The sequence below is a fragment of the Rissa tridactyla genome, chromosome 5 (assembly GCF_028500815.1).
Source record: "Rissa tridactyla isolate bRisTri1 chromosome 5, bRisTri1.patW.cur.20221130, whole genome shotgun sequence".
Classification (NCBI taxonomy): Eukaryota; Metazoa; Chordata; class Aves; order Charadriiformes; family Laridae; genus Rissa; species Rissa tridactyla.
This window is the reverse complement of record NC_071470.1, coordinates 28418237-28438085: the sequence shown is the minus strand read 5'-3', so window position 1 is coordinate 28438085 and position 19849 is coordinate 28418237. Positions and strand designations below refer to the sequence as shown.

General features: G+C 38.6%; 1 protein-coding gene across 2 annotated transcripts in view; it reads left to right on the top strand.

The window, feature by feature from the left end:
• PPP2R2C (protein phosphatase 2 regulatory subunit Bgamma) overlaps window positions 1–19849 on the top strand; it is a 100083-nt gene that overhangs the window by 1463 nt on the left and 78771 nt on the right. The window contains exons 1-2 of one of the 2 annotated variants that reach the window (XM_054203910.1): window positions 7731–7789; window positions 8405–8483. The exons of the other annotated variant lie outside the window; for it this stretch is intronic. Coding sequence (XP_054059885.1) covers window positions 8405–8483 — 79 coding nt within the window. The 5' untranslated portion in view covers window positions 7731–7789. Of the gene's footprint in view, window positions 1–7730; window positions 7790–8404; window positions 8484–19849 lie in introns of those variants that run through there. 2 annotated transcript variants of the gene reach the window in all.

The following is a 19849-nucleotide window of genomic DNA, read 5'->3' as shown; positions in this document are numbered from 1 at the left end:
GCATTTCCGTTGACTTTCTGACCATTTGTGTTGCCCCCTCCCATAGTTTTTCAAACATCTGGAGCCATTGTTATAACCGTTAATGGTTAAGTTACTTTTTTATTTTGTAACCTGTCTCAGGTGCCAGTTTTCTGGCCTTACCGTTGTGTCCTTCGGTTGCTGATTCTCTGCTGCAGTACTGCATCTCTATAATTTCTTTCATGCGACTTTGAGCATGGAAAAAATCTTTCAGAGCTGAGGTCAAAGTTGTGTATCCCGGCCCTCCTTGAGTCTTTGTTGTTATAATAAGTTACTGTCCTTGATCTACATTTTTCTAATTTATATAGGCAAGAGGGAGTGTGTGTGTGTTTAAGTACGCAGAATGGGTACTGGCTTGTCTGGCTTGCCCTGCTCTCTTTCTTTTTGAATTCTGACTTAAGATTGTAAGCTCTTCAGAGCAAATTTACTATTTTGGGGAAATAGAATAAATTTTCATTGCCATAAATTATGGGATAGGGCCATATTTACAGCAGCATTTCAGTGTCTCCAGTGTACTACGTGTATGGTGCTTTTTTGGACAAAGCGTGCTTGCGTGAGTAATGCTAACAGAGTACCATTTCAGGTTTTTCAGAAAACCGGTATGTTCTCTCTGTGTGAATTGCTGGATATCAGCTTAAGTAAAAGACAATTCCTTGCTTCTTCCCTTATTAAAAAACCAAAGGTATATAAAACCAAACTCAACAAAAATTCCCGTTCTCAAAGTATCAGGAATGGGCAAGAGCTAGCTATCTGTTGTGATCAGCACACAATCTGATGAGTAAGGGAAGTGTTGGAAACTCCAGTGTTTTAAAATCAAGGGTTGCTAAAACTTTGCATGTAGCTTTGCTATGTTTCTTGGATTCTCTTTGTCCTGCTTTTCCTACTTCTATTTGAGATACCAACATGACGAGTATATGCTATTTATGGAGCGAAACTGGGGAATTTTGCACTGTTTTATAGAATGTGATTTAAATAAAAATGTGACTGTAAAATAAAGCAAATATCTTTTGGAAGCTAAAGGACATGCCTACCTTCTGAGATGGGTACGTATTCTTGGCATATAACAAAGTCTGTATACACCTTCTGTATTATAAATACAGACATACTTTGAGATATATACATGTCGAGCACAAATGTATGGTTACAGTTAGACTGATCTGGTGTCTGAATTATGATGTATCAGAGACCTGAAACAAACCAGAAATGTGCCCATTTTCAGCAGTGAGTAGTACATGTGAAGCAATTTACTAGTATGATGAAATCGCCTCCAAAAACCAAAGTGTGTTTTGTTAATTCAAGGTCTGTGGTCTCTGATGGAAGAGTTTCCTGGGATTATAAACTCCCTGTGAGACTGCATGAGCTTGAGGATCAAACGACCTTAAGAATTTTGTGGCCATTTTTTGTCAGATCAAAAAAAAAATTAACACAAATATTACCCCATAATTCATTACTTTGTTAATAGAAAATCAGGCCACTCTTTTCAGATTCAGGAACCCAAAGTAAAGCTCTTCCCCTCATTTTAACTGCAAAAATTGTTTGGATTTTCACAGGTGTGGGTGGCTTATGGCACTCCTTAACGCCAGTGAAAGCTCAGGAATGATGCTTATAGAGATCAAGTAAATTAATTTGATACTGTGGAGTTACGTACTTAACACAGTCTTTTTTAGCTTAAAAATTAGCCCTAACATTAAAAGTAGTTAAGGTACCTGTGCTGTGGGGATTGTACCTGGTCCTCTTGACTTGATGTTACTTCATGGCAGGTTTTGAATGCCTCTTAAATAATGCACAAAGAAGAAGAGAGATGACTTTTCTCCTGGCCTTTAAAGCCAAACTCTGTGAAGGTCCTTTTGCAGTCAAACAGGGTCTCCAGAGTACAAGCCACCCCAAACATGGTGGAGAAGAGGCAGGACTGTAATTCTTCACAGTGCAGTGCACTGAAAACCTATTATAGCTAACCTAGAACAGATGGGCACGTCTACTTCAAAGCAAAGACTTCATAGCTTCAGTTGCCAAGGAGAGATTTCTGCTTTCCTCAAACAAAAGAACTCTGTGGTGGGATGACCTTGGCTGGCTGCAAGGTGCCCAGCAAGTTCCTCTGTCACTCCTCCTCCTCATCAGGGCAGGGGAAGAAAATGAGATAAAAGGATAAGAAGAGGGACATCACTCATCAATTACTGTCACAGGAAAAATAGACTCAACTTCAGAAAGATTAATTTATTGCTAATTAAAAATATAGTAGGCTAGTGACAAAAAACCCCAAAACTAAAAACACCTTCCCCTCACCACCTTTCTTCCCAGACTCAACTTCACTCCATCCTTCTTGATTTTTCTGCCACCTCCTGCCACCCCTGAGCAATGCAGGGGGATGGGGAGTGAGGGTTACGGTCAGTCCATAACACTTCATCTCTGTTGCTTCTTCTCCTATGCCCTACTCCAGCATAGGTCCCACTGAGGGAATACAGTCCTTCATTAATTTTTCCAACATGGGTCCTTCTCACAGGCTGCAGTTCTTCAAGAACTGTTCCAGTATGGACCCCTTCCACAGGGAAGATACCATTAGGGACATACCACAGATTGCCCAGAGAAGTGGTGGAGGCCCCATCCCTGGAGGCATTCAACGTCAGGCTTGATGAGGCTCTGAGCAATCTGATCTAGTTGAAGATGTCCCTGCTTACTGCAGGGGGGTTGGACTAGATGACCTTTAAAGGTTCCTTCCAACCCAACACATTCTGTGATTCTATTCTATGATTCATTCCAGCATGGGTTTCCCACAAGCCACAGTTCTTGCCAGAAAACCTGCTCCTATGTGGGCTCCTCTCCAGGGGTCACAGCTCCTGCCCCTGGAGGGGGTAGCTCCTGATCTCTTCTCACAGAGATCCCTGCAGACCCTCCACCACCAAAACCTTGCCACAGAAGCCCAACACAGACTCTTAACTGTTATTCCAGAGCAATATACAGCTTCAAGTGTATTCCTTATGGACCCAATGCAATTCTTAGAGGGTATTGTCATTAAGTGATTGTCTTTATTATCAATATCTTGATTACTTTAATGTGTCCCTAAAAGGAGTCACTAACTTGGACAATGTAGAGTTAAGTATATTTAGGGATGTTTCTTCGGAAACTTTTAATCCTTTTAATTATGGAGTGATATGATTATTAATTAAAACTAAAAGTCAAGCTCCGTTATTGTTCTGCCTCCACGACTTGATTTTTCAAAATGTAATCCTGTTTGTTTTGGCAAGGAGTCTGCAGTGTCTACATACATATATGCAGAATCAATACCATAGCACGCATTTTTCCTTATTCCCTGTACTGTACTGTAATAAGAACCTGAAGATCTGCTGCTGCCGAAAAGGTATTATGGGGAAGAGATTGAGGAGGAATTAAGGAACTTTTGTGGTTCTGTTGTATTGTTGATGTTACACCAGATCTGCTTTTGGCCTAGTGTTTTCACTTGTAGCTCTTGTTCAAGTAAAAAATCCTTTCTGCACGTTAGAAAGGCTGCGAGCTAGTTGCTATGGTATTCAGCTTTTTTTTTATTTTATTTTAACCAATCGCCTTGCTTTTTTGATGGTTCAGACCAGAATAAGAAATCAGTCACACAGGCTAGAGCAGCTAGCTCAAAAGAGCAGCTATTGTTGGCTTGAAAATCTATAGAGGTTGGGAGAACAGCAGAATTTGACTTTCAAGAAAATATTTACCACAGTCTGTGTTTATGTTATATATTCTAATGTGTAACTAAATGCTAGTGATGGTGGTAATAGCAGTAGTCCTTTTTCAGGATGATAATAAAAATTTAATCACGGGACTAATTTCTCTATGTTGTTTTATCACCCCAAAGGCATCAGTAGTTTCCAGCTAAAGAATGATCAGGTATTTTTATTCTGTGGCTGGTTTTTTATTGGGTTTTTTTGTGTTGTGTTAGTAAATGGTAGTATGTTTCTGACAGGATATTATTTGTTAGTGGATGATTACCAGACCTTGCTACTTGTATTCTCAATTTTAGTGTTGCTGTTTGGCTAATCAGAAAATTCTGGAAGACTGCTAGATAATGTAGAAGGACTTTAAAGTCATAGTGGTGCTGATACGTAGCTGCAGTGATCGAAGGATATAAGAAAGACAAGGTATTTAGAGAGAGGTATATTCTGATACGTGAACTATCCAAAAAGGGAGGACAGACTTTTGCAAGTCTTCTGCAGGTTTTAAGAAGCTCTTGTCTGCTTGGAGGCAAGGTTGTTCTCCTACCCACCCGGTCTGCAACTGTATCAGCAGGACAAATATAAGATACAGCTTCTTTTGCAGAAAACAACTTCTTCCAGAAGTCATGGCTATACCACAAATAAAACTTTCAAAATTCAATTTAGAAATCACTAGAAATCACGCTTGTAAATGCAGTGCTACATACTAAAACACCATCAAAATCTAGACAGTGCAACTGATAACAATGTGTGAAAACACATATTTGGAAATAACTATGCAAAAAAAGTAAAGATTTAATCTAGGAATGTCTTTTGTCTGTGCACTCTGTACAATACAGTGGCACAATCCTTTTCCAGTGGATAGCAGGATCTACTGAAGAAGCCTTTGCGTATTACTCCCAGAAGTGCGATGAGAACTTTCATTTTCTTTCCTAGAGCCTTATGTGGTACCCTTTCTTTTTCTCTATGAAGGTAAAAATGTCACACTGTGGACTAAAATGCTGGCAGTGAATAATGATATCTCTGCTCTCACTGAGCACAAACGAAACCACCTAGTAATCAAGGGTTGGTCTAAGAATAGTAACTGAATGACGAGCTTGAATCTTGGAGAGGCTTTAATAGCCCCATTTCAGTGTTTGAATTCCTTATTGTCACTGGACATCCAGGTAGACCTCAGTACATGCCACCAGAATAGTAAAGCAGCTGTGATGTTCAGGAAATACAGGTTTCTAAGCATGTGTACATGACTTTGCAAGAGATCAAGAGGAAGATGTGCATCAGCTCATCAAATAGAATGAAAAATCCACCTTCCAAGATAGTACCAAAAAAAAGAAAAAAAAGGCAGAGCAAAGACAACTTGTCACAGCAAACTAAAAGGAAGAGTAAAAATCTTGTTTATAGTAAGTCTTAATTTATTGCACTGGGATTCCTGCATCCTAATAAGTGGAACGTGGAGAGCTCCCCATTGACTATTTAGCTAAACAGGCTGAAGTCTTTTTAGGTCAATTATTAATTTTTATTTATATCAAATCTATGCTTTAAACACATACTCGTGGGAGAAACTCCCACGTTTTTCAGTAAAATGAAAACCCTAGAAAAATCTGGATGTATCAAGATATTTTTTTAGAGTTTATGGTTTTGGAGAGCCAAATTTAATGTATGGGGTGTTTCACATTTGTTAGTTGCCACTGGATGTCTGAGAACATAAAAGACATACATCCATGTGATAGAGTTTTTAAGCATGTCCACTTTCTACAGATGTGATTTTAATGGCACAGTTCACTGATGTTTTATCTTGTGATGTTTTCAGATGAGCTTTTTATTATTAGATGAGCTTCTTATCATTTATTATTGTTCTTTAACTTATTTTTGAGTTATTTACTAAGTTACAAGACATGTACAAATGATCAGCAGTCAGGGATATAGTGAGTTTATTAAGGGATGACGGTTTGATATGTAAAAGTGAAAAACCTCAATAAATGACTCTTAGTGAAACGACAGAAATACAACTTGCCAGAGTTCTCGTATAGTTGTCTGCTGCAAATAAATGCTTAGATGAGGTCTTTCAGTGGTGGCGTAGATGATCTAGAGATAAATTAATTTATTCTTTATTCAAGCACCACAGTCATTGATCATATAATTTAAAAAGCATTGAGCATCTAAAATTCTTAAACCAGAAAGTAGACAAGAATATTCAAGCTCTTGAAAGTATTTTCTGCAGCAGCCCTTACATTTTAATACTTTTGCAAGAACATCTCTTTAAGATATTAATTTTAGTCATTTTCAGGGTCACATCTAAAGTACCTGTTTATTGCTATATGACTTCACTTGGAAATTGCCCTTGACTAATAACTGCCTATGTCTACTTACCACCCAGCTTTTAAGGCAAGTCATAAGGGATGGGATTTAATTTAGTAGAGCTTTGCCTTTTTAAGGAAAGTACAATGTAGAGATGTGAAGTGTATTTAAATTTGATTATATAAAAAATACTCTGCACTGATCTGTTGTTCAAAGACACGGCTTGCTGCATGTCACCTATTTACCTTTCACATGTTGTATACGCATACTGATAGTTCTTCACTGCTTATACTGAATCTTTGCAAGTTCCTTGCTGGTCTAAGTATAGTAGCTCAACTGCTTTTGGAAATTTTGATAGAGAAATGATGGTCTACATACCCAGAGAACTTGCCCCATTTCCACTAAAAGAATACTCTGGGCTTGATTCAGATTCATAATTTATCAAAAATACTGCTTTTAATAGTGCAAATATAAGTAGAAAGAAAACTCATGAGTAGGATGCACGCAGATACACACCTGAGTAATTGAATGGATTGCTGCTGTCTGGACTAGATTCGCATAATGACAAATGCCTTCATAAAAAGGACTGCTTTGATACAGCACTTCATCTTTGTGAATTCCAAAGCTCTGCAAATTTAAATATAAGCATGGGTAAATAAGCATTGAAATCATCCTGGCTGGCATGTATAATAGAATTTTTTTCCTATTCAATACTTGTATGTATTTGCTTTCCAATGTGTCTTCTAGTAAAGAAAGGCTTTTGAAGAAAAGTAAAAGATACAAATGAAAATGGAGAATATATTTCCACACGGATCCATGAGGTTTTTCTCTTTGATGCTATACAGACCTGGGATGAAGAGTTGATAGCTTGGACTGGTCTGCTTTGAATACCAATATTAATGTAAAATGGGTTCCTTAACTTCCTCACCTTATGTTCTGATGACAGAAATACAGTTTATTTCTCTGAAATAAAACATTTTATTTTATGCTTGTGTGATAACTTTTTTCCTTATCACTTTTTCATTTTTTGTTAGGAAGATCCTCCCTTTAAAAGGGAAAGAGCACCTGTTCTCTAGATCCTGTAGACTAATTTTCTGGGGTCCATTTTAAATTTTATCAACTGAAGCAGTCAATGCTTCTTAAAACCCTTCTTCAAGAAGCATTCTGTTGAACTGTTCTTGATAGCGGGTAAACTGATTAATCTGAGTGGAATCCCTTCAACAGCTTTACAATGGGTTTCACACTACGGAATTTTCAGGGAATTATTTCAGTAACTTAGATCAGGACTGAACTATCAGCACCTCCCTGGTAATTCTAAAAATGGTACCTACTTCTTTGGGTTTAGGAATATGAGAGAGGAAATTCTCTTGAGTCTCAGCTAATTACACTGATGGAAGTGAATATAAGAGACAGAAAGATCGGGGCTGCAGCTTGTGACTTACGCTCTTGTAAGTCTGGGAATGTCCACTGAAGAAGTATTTTTCTGCTATTGAAAGTGATTGGGAGAACAAGGTGCTTGCTTGCTTACAGGGTCAATATTTTTGTTCCTGCTTGGAAAATTATCCTTAGATGAGGAAAGTTTTCACCATTTTTTTGTCTTGAATTTCTTTGTTTTTTAGGGAAAGCTATAAGGAAGCTTGTGCACAAGGCGACTCTGGTGGCATCTAGAATCCTCAGATTTCCTTGACTGAATCCATCTGGGTTTAGCCCTAAATATAGTAGACAAGCTGCACTGCTTGCACTGATAAATTATATCTTCCAAATGATAGACCAAGGTACAGTTATGTATACTAACCATTTTTGATCTCATTTGACTCTTGATTCTGTTACTTTTTGGGTAGTTGTGACAGTACAGTTTGTCCCTGTTGTTGTGGACTATCTTTTCATCAGTACTTTTAAAAAAAAATTAATTGAAAGAGACTTGTGGCTTGCCTCTGGCATTTGATGTTTCCAGCTTCTTATGAGTCTGCAGCTTGGTGGGAAACAGCCTCTCCTGAGATTTACAAACTTGCCTTCAGTGGCAGGTAGACAGTGGGACTGTTGGCAGCCAACTTTATTTGTGTTTACTACCCATGGAAAAGAAAAAAGTGAAAAACTAAAACAAAACTCCACTTCCTTTTTTGACATATATTTTATATTGACTTTGTATGCTCAGCAATCATAAAATGAAAACAGACTATGTTCTAACAAAGCCTAGATTTTGACTATAAAATAACAGCTGTATCATCAAAAGAAAAACCAGACCAATAAAGTACTATTCTAAATGATAGTTAATAATCAGGTTTCTTTATATCTGCTTTGGTACCTCAGCTAGCTGTTGGAATGAGCAGGCAATCTCAGTGCCAACTGGCCTGCTTTCTGAGGTCAGAACTTCTTTGCTTTTGTTTTAGATGGGAAAAATCTTCTGTCTCCTACCTGCATCTCCTCTGAACTATAAGGGAGATAACACAGAACGCTACCAGTTTCAAGGTGTTTTTGGAGTGGTGGTGTTGGTTCACATTTTAAAAGACTTTGGTATCCAATAGAATATATTGCTCTGCTTGGATTGTCCGTGACATCTAAAAATTAAGGCTGATTAAGCATATTTTTAAATTGTCTTATTTGAGCATGACATTGGTTGAATATTAATTCAATTTCACAGAAGCTATTAACATTTTGATTTTTTACATGGTTTAGATACTGAGTTGGAAGACTTCAGAGCTGTCTTTTCTTTTGGCCAGAGATGGGGGGGAATGCTTCCTGCGTGTGTCATCTTTTTTCCTTCATGGTGCATGTTGGGCTGCGGCTGTTTGCTGCTTCCATCTTCAAATGTTGAGCTTTACACTTATTTTGGTGTTGTGCCCAGATACAAAACCTTCCAGTGGCTTCTCCCTACTGCACAAACTACTTGGGAGAGCATCTGGGGTCTGGAATGGATGGTTGGAAGCTCAGATTGGCTGGCATATTTGTTCCCTTGTGAACGTCCAGGTCTTGCTAAGGAAGTTCCTATCTATACCAACTATAGCCTAAATCATCAGCCGACCACAATAAAGAAGTCTGTAGGTCACACACAATTTGTGAGTTGCATATGGCTTTGAAGTTGCTCCATAAAATCTGTTTTCGGTTGTCTGGCAAAAGAATATTAGATTTAAGAAGGAATGCCACTCGTGTTCAGCCTTGCAGAGTTGGTCTACAGATGGTTCTCTTTTTGAATATAAGTCTTTTAAGATATATGTACTTGCTGAGAGGTTAATGAAAAGTTCCCATAATTCTCCTACGTAATTAGTACAATACAGCAAATAATTGAAGAATATGTCTGTCTTTTCAATTGACAGCAACAGGTCACACCTTTGGCACACAGATAATGGGTAATTTTCTGTGCGTATCATTAGTGGAACAGGAATATGAGTACATCTTTGTTTGCTGGGTTGTGATAGTGTCTGTGATGACATTCAGCTGGCCTGTAGTGGTCTGTGTCAAACGCTTCCCTTCCTTGTCCACCGTCCGTGTTTTGTGATAAGTTTTTATATCTATCGTGTATCTATCTATTCAGCATTTAGCAGGTCAAAGCACTTGGGTGAGGTAAATTCATTTTCTTTGTTCTAGGAAATTCTGATGCTGTTTAATGATGGGTTTAGGTTATAAAGTATCATGCTCCTCTCTTTATTTACAATCCTTAGGAAAATTCTGACTGCCAACAAAATAATTTCTGAACAGGAAAGGCCTTTAGGGATGTTCTGTCTCCTGCAAGAGAAACAATGGACACCACACTGGAAATATTTGGGAGCTGTTAAAGGAAATTGAAGCCAACCTTAGGCTTTGGCTCAAGCCTCTGGACTTTGATGCCTGCTGTGGAAGTGCTGGATGTGGAGAGGCTGTCCTCCAGCCCCTGATAAAGGAGAGAGGAGAGGATAGGTTAGGCTCTCCTTAACCACACATTGCAGCAAGACTAGGGCTTGTGTGGGATGACAGATTTCTGTTAGTATAGATAGTACTATAACAGTAGTAAGATGCTGAAGTTTTAAAATCCAGCTGATAAATGAAAGGGATTTAATAGTCACAAATTACATAATTTAGAAATACCGGAGACCCAGGGATGTTTTTAATTAAAAACATGTTTAATGAAGTCAAGTACACAAAAGTTAGGAAAAGTTGGAAATTTGCTCGTGTTTTATGTCAGCTGCTTTTGTATTCAGATGATAATCACAAGCTAATTTTACTGTAGCTTAGTAGTCACTCAATGAATTAATTAAATGTATAGAAAGGTATCTTGAAAAATAGTCATGGCAAATGAGCTTCTTCTGTCATTGTTTTTGAGAGCTTGACCCAAAAGTTTTCCCTTTATTTGAAAGGTCTTCATATATAATTAAACTTTTTTAATAAAACTCAAGATGCTCCAGCTAGATATGAGCTTGACTTAGAGCATGATGATGTACAAATCATCTTATTAGCTCCAACTGTTCAGCACAAGGGGCTGAGGAGAATATCATTGGAAGCAAGTAGGAAAGGATGCAGATTTGAAGTGTTCGGTGGAAGAAATCTCTAAGTTGGTTTTGGAGAGGGCTGGCTGTGCTAATGTAATAAGCACACACTAAGACAGAGAGACCTTACAACGTAAGGAGAGAAAAGTTAATTTGGATTTTCAGCTATTAAAAGGAATTCTCTGGAGATAAAGCAGTTATTAATAACAACTCATGGATTTAATACAGAAGGTAAATCTGATCCATTTAGAAAGAGCAGTCTGTATAGGCAACCAATGGGCCTAATGGATTTGCTGCATTGATGAAATGGTGCAGAGTGGGAAACATGGTGGGAGATAAGGCAGAAAAACAGGAATAAACAGATCTTTAAATCTCATTGAAATTCATGATAAGAGCATGAATTTGGCACAATGGAAGGTTTCCAAATGAGGCTTCAGTTCCTCACACCAATGGATAGGCGACAGGACTGTTGTTATTCTGCCCTGTTCTCTACGAGGAGTGAATATAATAGTGTGTTGCTTTTGTAGTGCTTCATTTTATCTCACTGCATTCCCATCTAAAAACACAACAAACGTGGTTAGCAGCTAAAGTGATGGTTCTTCAGCAGCAGCATACTGAGATGAACTTTTTTGTACGCTCAGCACTGTAACGTCATTGAAGGCTTGCGCGCTGCCCTGCTATTTAATGCTGCTCTAGCCGCTTCTGACAGGTTGATGTACTGGCACATCAGGATCCTGTATTGGTACATCATAGGGAGACAGGATGATCGGTAACCATGTTCCCTCGCAGGGCAGTGGCTATAAATACACTTCAGGAGGAGATCAATTCTTAGCCTTCTCTTCTTGCTGTTTCCAAAGATATTTTCACTTTTTCGTATTATGGAGATGGGCTAATGTGAGCAATTTCGTACTGCATAATCAAAGATTCCAAAAACCTGATGTGCTGTCGTGTCTCTTTGATTATGCAGTATTATGTTTTTTGCCATTAAAATATTCAAGTTTAATAACTAAAGAGCTTACATTTCTGGCAACTTTACACACTTCTGCACTGTTCCATTGTTATAATAGTTAAAAGTTAAATACGTGGAATGTCCTTGGGAAAACAGATAATTCTGACCTTTGAAGAAAACACAGAAAAGCTTATATCAAATACTAGTATTACTTATTTCACTTTAGTATTTTCTTTGTTTGGGTTTTGTTTCTTCATCTATTTGTGTAATGAAGCCATTAGCGAGTTTACATTGTGGCAGCAATTATTGAAGATTAGTTTAAATATGAACTTAAAAAAAAGTCATCTGCCACTTAGCAGAAGGGAGAAGTCATGATGAAAGAGTTAATATAATGACTAGGCAGCACATTTGCTCTTCAAAATTTTAAATACCATGTGAGCAAAAATTAAACAGTGGTAATCACTTTCAATAGCTGATGTTGTACCCTTATCTTAATATATTTAGAAATCTAAACAGCTAAGCTGACTTTAGAAGTTGCGTGGAGTCTCTGCGTGTTCTGTGCAGCATGTAGCTTGGACGTGTTCTAGCTCAGACTAAAATTTGAAAAAGTAAGCAGCTGATGCTATTTTATTCAGTAGTTATTTTTAAGCCCTCTTACAACTACACTTTGCAACTTTTTGTTACCTGCTTTTTGCCAGTATAATTTCGATAGCTTGCTTTAATAATCTTAGTCGTTAATATATTGTTGCTCAATTGCTCTGCAATGGGGACATATTTCTTTTCTGAGTAGTACAATGATTTAGACTAAAGCACATGGTCAATAAACACGTAATACAGTAAATACAATGAAATGAACAAACAGCAAAAGTGAAAACAGAACCAAACAGTGAAAACGGACCAAAAAAAAAAAAACAACCCAGAAGCCCTCCCCCGAGCTAAATATGAGCAAATCTCAGATCGACTCATCTTCATTTCCTAAATAAAATCAACACACACACACAACGTAGTGTCCTTTCACAGTCTAAAAAAAGGTCTGATCTGGAAATGGATGTTCAGCTGTCACTGGGCAGTACTTCCTAATGCTGTCAGAATATTCTGCTAAAGGGGAAAAAAAACCAAACCCTAAAAGGCCCTAAGGGTTCTTGAAGGAGATCTGCATTCTTTGTGTTAAATTTAATTAGGGATTTAGAATATGTTTATCCAGGTTTTACCCATTAAACTTTATGACTCATAAATCTGAAAACAAGCATTCCATCCATAAGGTAACTACTTCTGATAATAGATTGCTAAATGGAAAGGCAGTTATGTTGAAGTCATTAGGATGTGTATGTATATGTTCTTCCCTGTTGCTTTCTAGCATTTTCACTGAACCTACAACATAAGTGACTGTGTAAGCTCACAATATCTAGTTACATTTTATGTTTAACATGTGTTTTAAATAATTTTCATGCTGCTTCTGCTGTGGCAAAAGTAAAATTAGGATGTTGTCATGTTACTCAGTAAAAATTAGGGGCCCTAGGGGCACTGGATGACAAATTGGTGGAGTTAATTCACGTTGTTTCATATAGCAATTATTTACAATTTAAGCATAAAACCTGTTAAAAAAACCCTTGTCATTTAATTATAAAGCAATAGAAGGCCCGAGTTAAATAGTGAGTCATTGTTTGCTAAGATTTTGAGCCATAGGGATAGTCTATGTTGGCGGTTTTTGTTGTTTTGGGGTTGTTGGGTTTTTGTTTGGGTTTTTTTTTGTTAGTTTTTTGGGGGGGATTTTTTGGTGTGGTTTTTTTTTTTTTTTTTTTTTTTTTTTGTTCACAAGGATCCTTATTTTTCTATGAGTTATCCCAGTCCCATGACAGTAGTAGCTCCTGTGGAGTACCAGCTGGGGCTCCTTGCAGCATCCCCTACCGGTTTATTTATGATACAGCTTTGGCACCAGTATTTGCTGAAACCACACTGTTCTTAGGACACTCTCATTGAAGTCAAGCTGTTATAACACCTGGTGTCAGCGTGTGGAAGAAGAGAGAAAGAAAATAAAAATTGTGGGTGTGGAGAAATTAGAAGGCTCTCGTTGCACTGAGCATTGTCTGCTTGCTGCTTTGTTTCTGCCACAGTTGCAGCAGAAGGGAAGCTCAGTGTGGTTATTCATGTCTCGAGTACTACAAGTCCTTATCTTTTTTTCTTATCTGTTGTTTAATTCTTCATCGTTAGTAATAAAATATTCATCTATCTAGTCCACAGAATAACACTTAGCTGATCTGTTTTCCCGACAACAAAAAAATAAACCCAGACAAAACCTCCTCATATGCAGATATTCCAGGTGAATCACTCACTGAATTTTTTAGCAGATTGTTCCATTTGTTTCCTGTTGATATGTCCAATAATATATTGGATTTTAATCCATCTTGAAGAAAACTATTTGATAAACAAATGTGTTATCTAGGAAAATGAGTGTCATTTTTTAATTGCTTGGGAAACTACTATGTTGTGAAATGCTTTTATCAAAACTTTAATAGGCATGGACCTCCTAAGGAAACCTATGTAAGGCAGGGAAAAAAAAGACTGCTGTGGAGACTTAGTTTGATTAAAATGTTTTGGTAAAGAATCCTTAATTATTTTAAAGAAAGCCACAGTGGAGTCTTTTCTCCTGTGCTGATAAGAAACTGGGAAGTTTTCATATTGCATTCAAATGTGTGATGTGAAATGAATTAGTTATTAGCTATATCTCCTTGGGGCATATGCACTATAAATAGCTTTTCCAAGTCTATTGCTTTATTCTGTGCTGCACTGTATTGTCAAATTGCCGACCAGTGTGAAAATGTCTCCAGTCAGTTGCACTCTGAAGCAGTGCATGATAAAGATTTGGCTTTTGCAGACCAAGGTTTATTTTTAAGGTACACAAACAATGGAGGACTCCTGCGTTCACTGACCGCTAATTTTTCAGTGTCCCAGGAAAAACCACACACCTGTTGTTTCTGTCACCTGTGATTGTTGTCAACAACAGCAAGAAAGGGGAATCTAGGTTTAATTATTGAACAAGATCTATAATGCTACCAGTAAGGGTAGAGAAAGGGTTTTTAGTTAGGGTTATGAAAAGCCCTTACTGTGAAGCCAGGTATCAGCTGTATTTGCTTTATGTTTTGTCCTAATAGCAAATACAAGTGAACTGGGGCCATAAATGAGTTTGCAGCTTTGGACTTTGAAAAAGGGGTCTGATTATAAACCCAGAAGACCATAGTGTTTTCTGTGGTACATGTACCATGGTATGTTTTTCATCTAGAGTTTTGTTTTGTTAAGAAATAAGAGAGGCCGCTCTCCTTGCTGTTAACAATTACTCTGCCTTTACACTAATGAACCCAATGTGCTGCCCAGGATAGCTCCAGAGAGATTTCCTTTATTTGCAGTTACTAGAATCTGAGGATGTTAAAATTCCCATGAGCTTAACTCTCTACCTGTTCAGTTCAAAATTCTTACAAATCCAGGAGTACTGCATCCAGTTCTGGAGCCCCTACTACAAGAGAGATATGGATGTGCTGGAACGTGTCCAGAGAAGGGCCACAAGGATGATCAGAGGGCTGGAGCACCTCTCCTATGAGGACAGACTGAGAGAGTTGGGGTGGTTCAGTCTGGAGAAAAGAAGGCTCCAAGGAGACCTTATAGTGGCCTACCAGTATCTTAAGGGGGCCTACAAGGAAGCTGGTGAGGGACTTTTTAGGATGTCGCATAATGGTAGGACTAGGGGGAATGGATTAAAACTAGAGATGGAACGATTCAGACTGGACGTTAGGAAGAAGTTCTTCACCATGAGGGTGAGGCACTGGAACAGGTTGCCCAGGGAGGTGGTAGAAGCCCCATCCCTGGAAGTGTTCAAGGCCAGGCTGGATGGGGCTCTGAGCAACCTGATCTAGTGGGAGGTGTCCCTGCCCATGGCAGGGGGGTTGGAACTACATGATCTTTAAGGTCCCTTCCAACCCTGACAATTCTATGATTCTGTTATAGCCTGTGTACTACTCTTTCACTGTTCCAGACAAGACATGAACTTCAGACTGTTGAGGAAGTGATCGCCCTAAGGGATCTACATCTTCGTGTTGATGTTTATAAATGCTATAGCTACTTTCTCAATATTGAAAAAAACAGTTTGAACAAGAATTTTTATCACCACATTTTGACCATTTCCTTGATTTTTTTAGGTCTTCCAGGATTATTCATAGTTATGATAGATAGTGTATGGACCATAGCAGTGAAGTACTACTGTGTCAAACTCTGCCAGCCAGCCAGGTCCCTGCCATGGCAGCCTGGATGCTTGTACTGCCCTTCAAGAGCTGTGAACACCTGGTGAAGCGTCTCAGTGTGTAAGGTGGTAGCAGCAGCCTTGCGTTCTCAGTTGGGTAGCAGCAACCTTCACGCAATGCAAAGCCCGGTAAGGGGAGTTTGTGAGTCAGTTGTTGCAAGGAGAGCGCAAGTGGACATCCCCGAAAAGATCACCTTCTGCCCTGTGGCTTCCAGGATTGCAAAGTCCTGGATAATGTCTCACTTTTCAGTCCCCTTTGGTGCACACAAAGTTAATGGGTCTATACGAGTCTAAATCTCGCAAAATAGGAATGCCTGTTCTCAAATACCACATGGCCTGTGGAGGTTTCTAAAAAAAATTGGTGCCGCTTCTGTTTTAAAACACAAGATCCCCAAATGCTTAAGTATGCGAGTCAGAAGTGCCTTGACTTAAAACCACCCAATTCTGACTTAATTCTGGTTGAGGTGGACTCAGACTCAGACTGAATCTGTGGAGGGTCCTGAGCTGTAGATGTGTTCAGTCTTAGTGAATTCCATGAGCTTGTGCTGAGCTCTGTGAAGTTGCCTTGTGATTGTCTACCTTGTTCGGTAATGCTGTAGAAGGGGAGAAAATGGCAGGAGAAGGGGGGGCCCTTTTTTGTGTACTACTTGCGTTGACGCTACTTGGGAACTAAGAGAATTTGGTTTTGGACTTATCCCAGGGGAGTTTGAAGACACTGGTTCCAATTTAGCTTTTTACCATTTGAGAGGCAAAACTGGATTGGGACCTTCAGTGTCCCTGCTGTCAACTGAGCCACCGCCCTGGGTAGTGACAGACAATCTGCCGACAGGGTTTGTGATACCACCACCACAGCAGGATCTAAGCACATCCCGAACCAAATGCTCCCCCAAGCTGTTCAACACCAACTGCACCATCATTCATCCTGCTCTGTGTCCCTGTTCTCACTGGAGTGTGGCACCACGATATTTCTTTCTGTATTGGTACCGTAAGGTTCAAATTACTACCACGCAGCTGGGATGCAAGAACTGAGAGTCAGGGAGAGAATAACAAAGGTGAAAGCTGGCCCTTGTGTAATTAGCAGCAGTGTGGGCAGGTAAGCAAGTGTGCTTAGCCACTCCTCTTGTTACATTAATGAGCAACACACTCGTTCATTTGGTTGCATCAATAAAATGGCATAAGACAAAACCCTATATTGCTTTACAGTAGCTGCAGATTTCCTACTGGAGTGAAAAATAGTAAGTACAGGTTTAAAATATATTAAATATTTTGATGTATTATGGCGTTTCTTAACTTGGTTGAGTGATCTTGCATGCTGCCTTGGAGGGATATATCATAAATACAATTATTATTATCCTTTGTGCCAAAATGACATTGACACTGGTCGAGATTCTCACGTGAACCAAATAGCATAGCTCCAGTCAAGGAAAAGGACAGATTTGGTACCTTCTGTTTAAGTTGTCAAGGTTGGCTGAATTCTCAGTTAATTTAAAATCCTGCTTTATGGCCTCTATTACACAGGTTTCTGCCCCCTCCTTGAAATCTCTCTTCTGGAGTGACAGAATGTAACCATAAATGTTGTTGCTTTTTGTTGCTTTTTCCCTGCTTTATTGTTATGTGGTTTTGGTTTTGTTCTTTTTAAAGGAGCAATCTGTGTTGCTTCAGAGGCTTGCAGGGAGGTCTTTCTGCTTCCTTTTGCTTGTAATGTAAGTCTTTAGCACTGGATGAAAAAACAGATGATTCAATTTTAAAATGCAAACACAGTCCTGATTTTCTGTGGATGACAAACTTTCCTTTTTATCCCTCAGCCAACTTCTATCCAGTCCACTGGTTCTCCTCCTCTGTGTCATGCTTGCTAACTTTTGCAGATTAATTTTTTATGAGAGATACTATTAAAGTTACTTTGGAGACTCACATAAATTATCTCTGCAGCTTTCACTTGCTCGTTGTTGTGAAGAATTTACTAATATTCCTCCAATGCAGCCTGTGTTCTCTAAGTCAGTACCGAGTGTTTTTCTAAGTTGTGCATTAAGAAATTTCAGCTTGGTTTTTTAATGAAGTAAAATATTAAGTATATTATGTAAATCGTGGAGGAAGGGAAATCAGAGAAAGTGTGTCAGTTTTGCTTTGTTGTTTACACAGCTACTGAATCTTTGTGAAGTAAATTCAGCTGAGCCCTGCCTGCCAGGAGCAGCCCTGGTAGCTCCTGTGCCATTGAGGTGCCTTTCTGAGGTGCAGTTCTTTTTCTTTGTTCCCTCAAAGTACAAGGGCAGCAGTTTCTGCTGTCCTTCAATAGCAGAAATCTACAAAATGAGGCTTTGCTGTTTCCCTGCCTCTTCAGTTTGTTCCCACCAGAAAAGGAGAGTAGACAGAGCCTCCCTTCGCACCTCTAGATACCTGTCCTTGAGTGCTGGAGTCAGATTAGGAATTTATACTCATATGGGACGAAATTATGAAATGAGCGGTTGTGTGAATTTATACTCATACGGGACGAAATTATGAAATGAGTGGTTGTGTTTGGTGCATGTTTCACTCTTTGAAGTCAGCAGGAAAACACCATTTATTTGCAGTGCCCCAGTGTTTTGCCATAAATGACTAGAGCAGAGAATTCATGTAATCCAGGCTCTAAAGCTGATCAAAACTGCAAGACTGGAAAGTGCAGCCCTTGTGGTACTGGAAAAGATGAAGATGCAGGCTAATGGGAGGCCTGCAGTGTGTGTGTAAACAGCCTGCTCAGTCCTAAACTCATAAAAGATTAACTGCTGTGGTCTCCAAGATGATGATTTTTACAATTGAGACAACAATGATGAGTGTCCTTTCTATTTTTAAGAGCTGGTGAAAATGATATAGTTTTATGTATTTATATATTTGTATCATGCAGATCTGTGGCTACAAACCTAAGATGCGAGTTAGCCATCTGTTTTGTTCTGCAAAACAGAACATATTTTAATATCTAAAAGTCTTCTATAAGGTAAAGCCTCCTGCAGAAATGTTTATTTCTCTTTTAGTAAAATCTTAGACAGTTTTTATTGTTGTGAAGGAATTGATTCTGCTTCGTTGCAGCTTAATTTTAAGGGACTAGGTCTTCTGTTTGGGAGCGCTGATTTAGGGCCAAATTCACCGTGTGAGTTTTTATCATCTAAGAACCTTATAACTTGCTTGCATTTCCCTTTTGAACTGCCAAACCGAACATAAACTGAACCTCTGTTAGTTTTCTAATGTAGCTCAAAAGCATTGTTGTTTATGTAAGGGTTTTCCAACATTTATGATTGGTAGGTAGTACATGTATAGGTATGAAGGTTAATTAAATCAAGAGGTGAAGTTTGTAGAACAGGGAATGCTTCATTAAGCCCTGTGTGAATTAACATGTACAATCTGTTCACAATACCCCAAGTGCCATTCACTGAGACAGTGTAATTACAGCTTACACACAGTTTCATTAGTTTGTGTTTCTTCTACTGTGGTTGACATGTATGTTGTCTTCACTGAAACCCTGGAATAGAGGAGGGACTGCTCGCTGGTGGGCATCTGAGCATACTGACATTCAGCAAATCATTTTTCCTTTGGGTTCTAAAATGTCTTTCCCAGATGTAATTAAGCTTGTAATTCATCAACTGATACATTTTTTTTTCTCAAATTCCACATCTAGCTGAAGACTTGTGAAATGGCTCTTCTTGTACACTTTTTTTTTTTTTTTTTGCTTTAAACAGATGGGAAACAATAATTATCTTCCCCCTCTGCCAGTAGTTCATTTTTTGAGGAGTTTTTTATTTAAAGTTCATTAATTTTTATTTCAGGGCAGGGTATCATGACAACGTAAAGATGCAGTCTTTAAGACACTTCTCTCTTCAATGTGCGTGGTGTTTAGGCGACTATAAAATCTATGTGGCTGAAGATACAGGGGCTTCAGTGAAAATTTAACATTATAGATTCCCAAGAGTTTCTTTTAATAATGACTTCGGCTACCAAGAACTGTGAATGCACTTGAATAGACTGAAATGTTACCACTATCAGGCAAATTTGCATCTCTTTTAGTATGCATTTAGTTGATTCCCAGAGAAGGACAGTTAAAGCTCCAGTTATGATCTCTGCAAGTCAGAGACTTAGATGCATACATAAAAATCCTGGAAAGCCATGT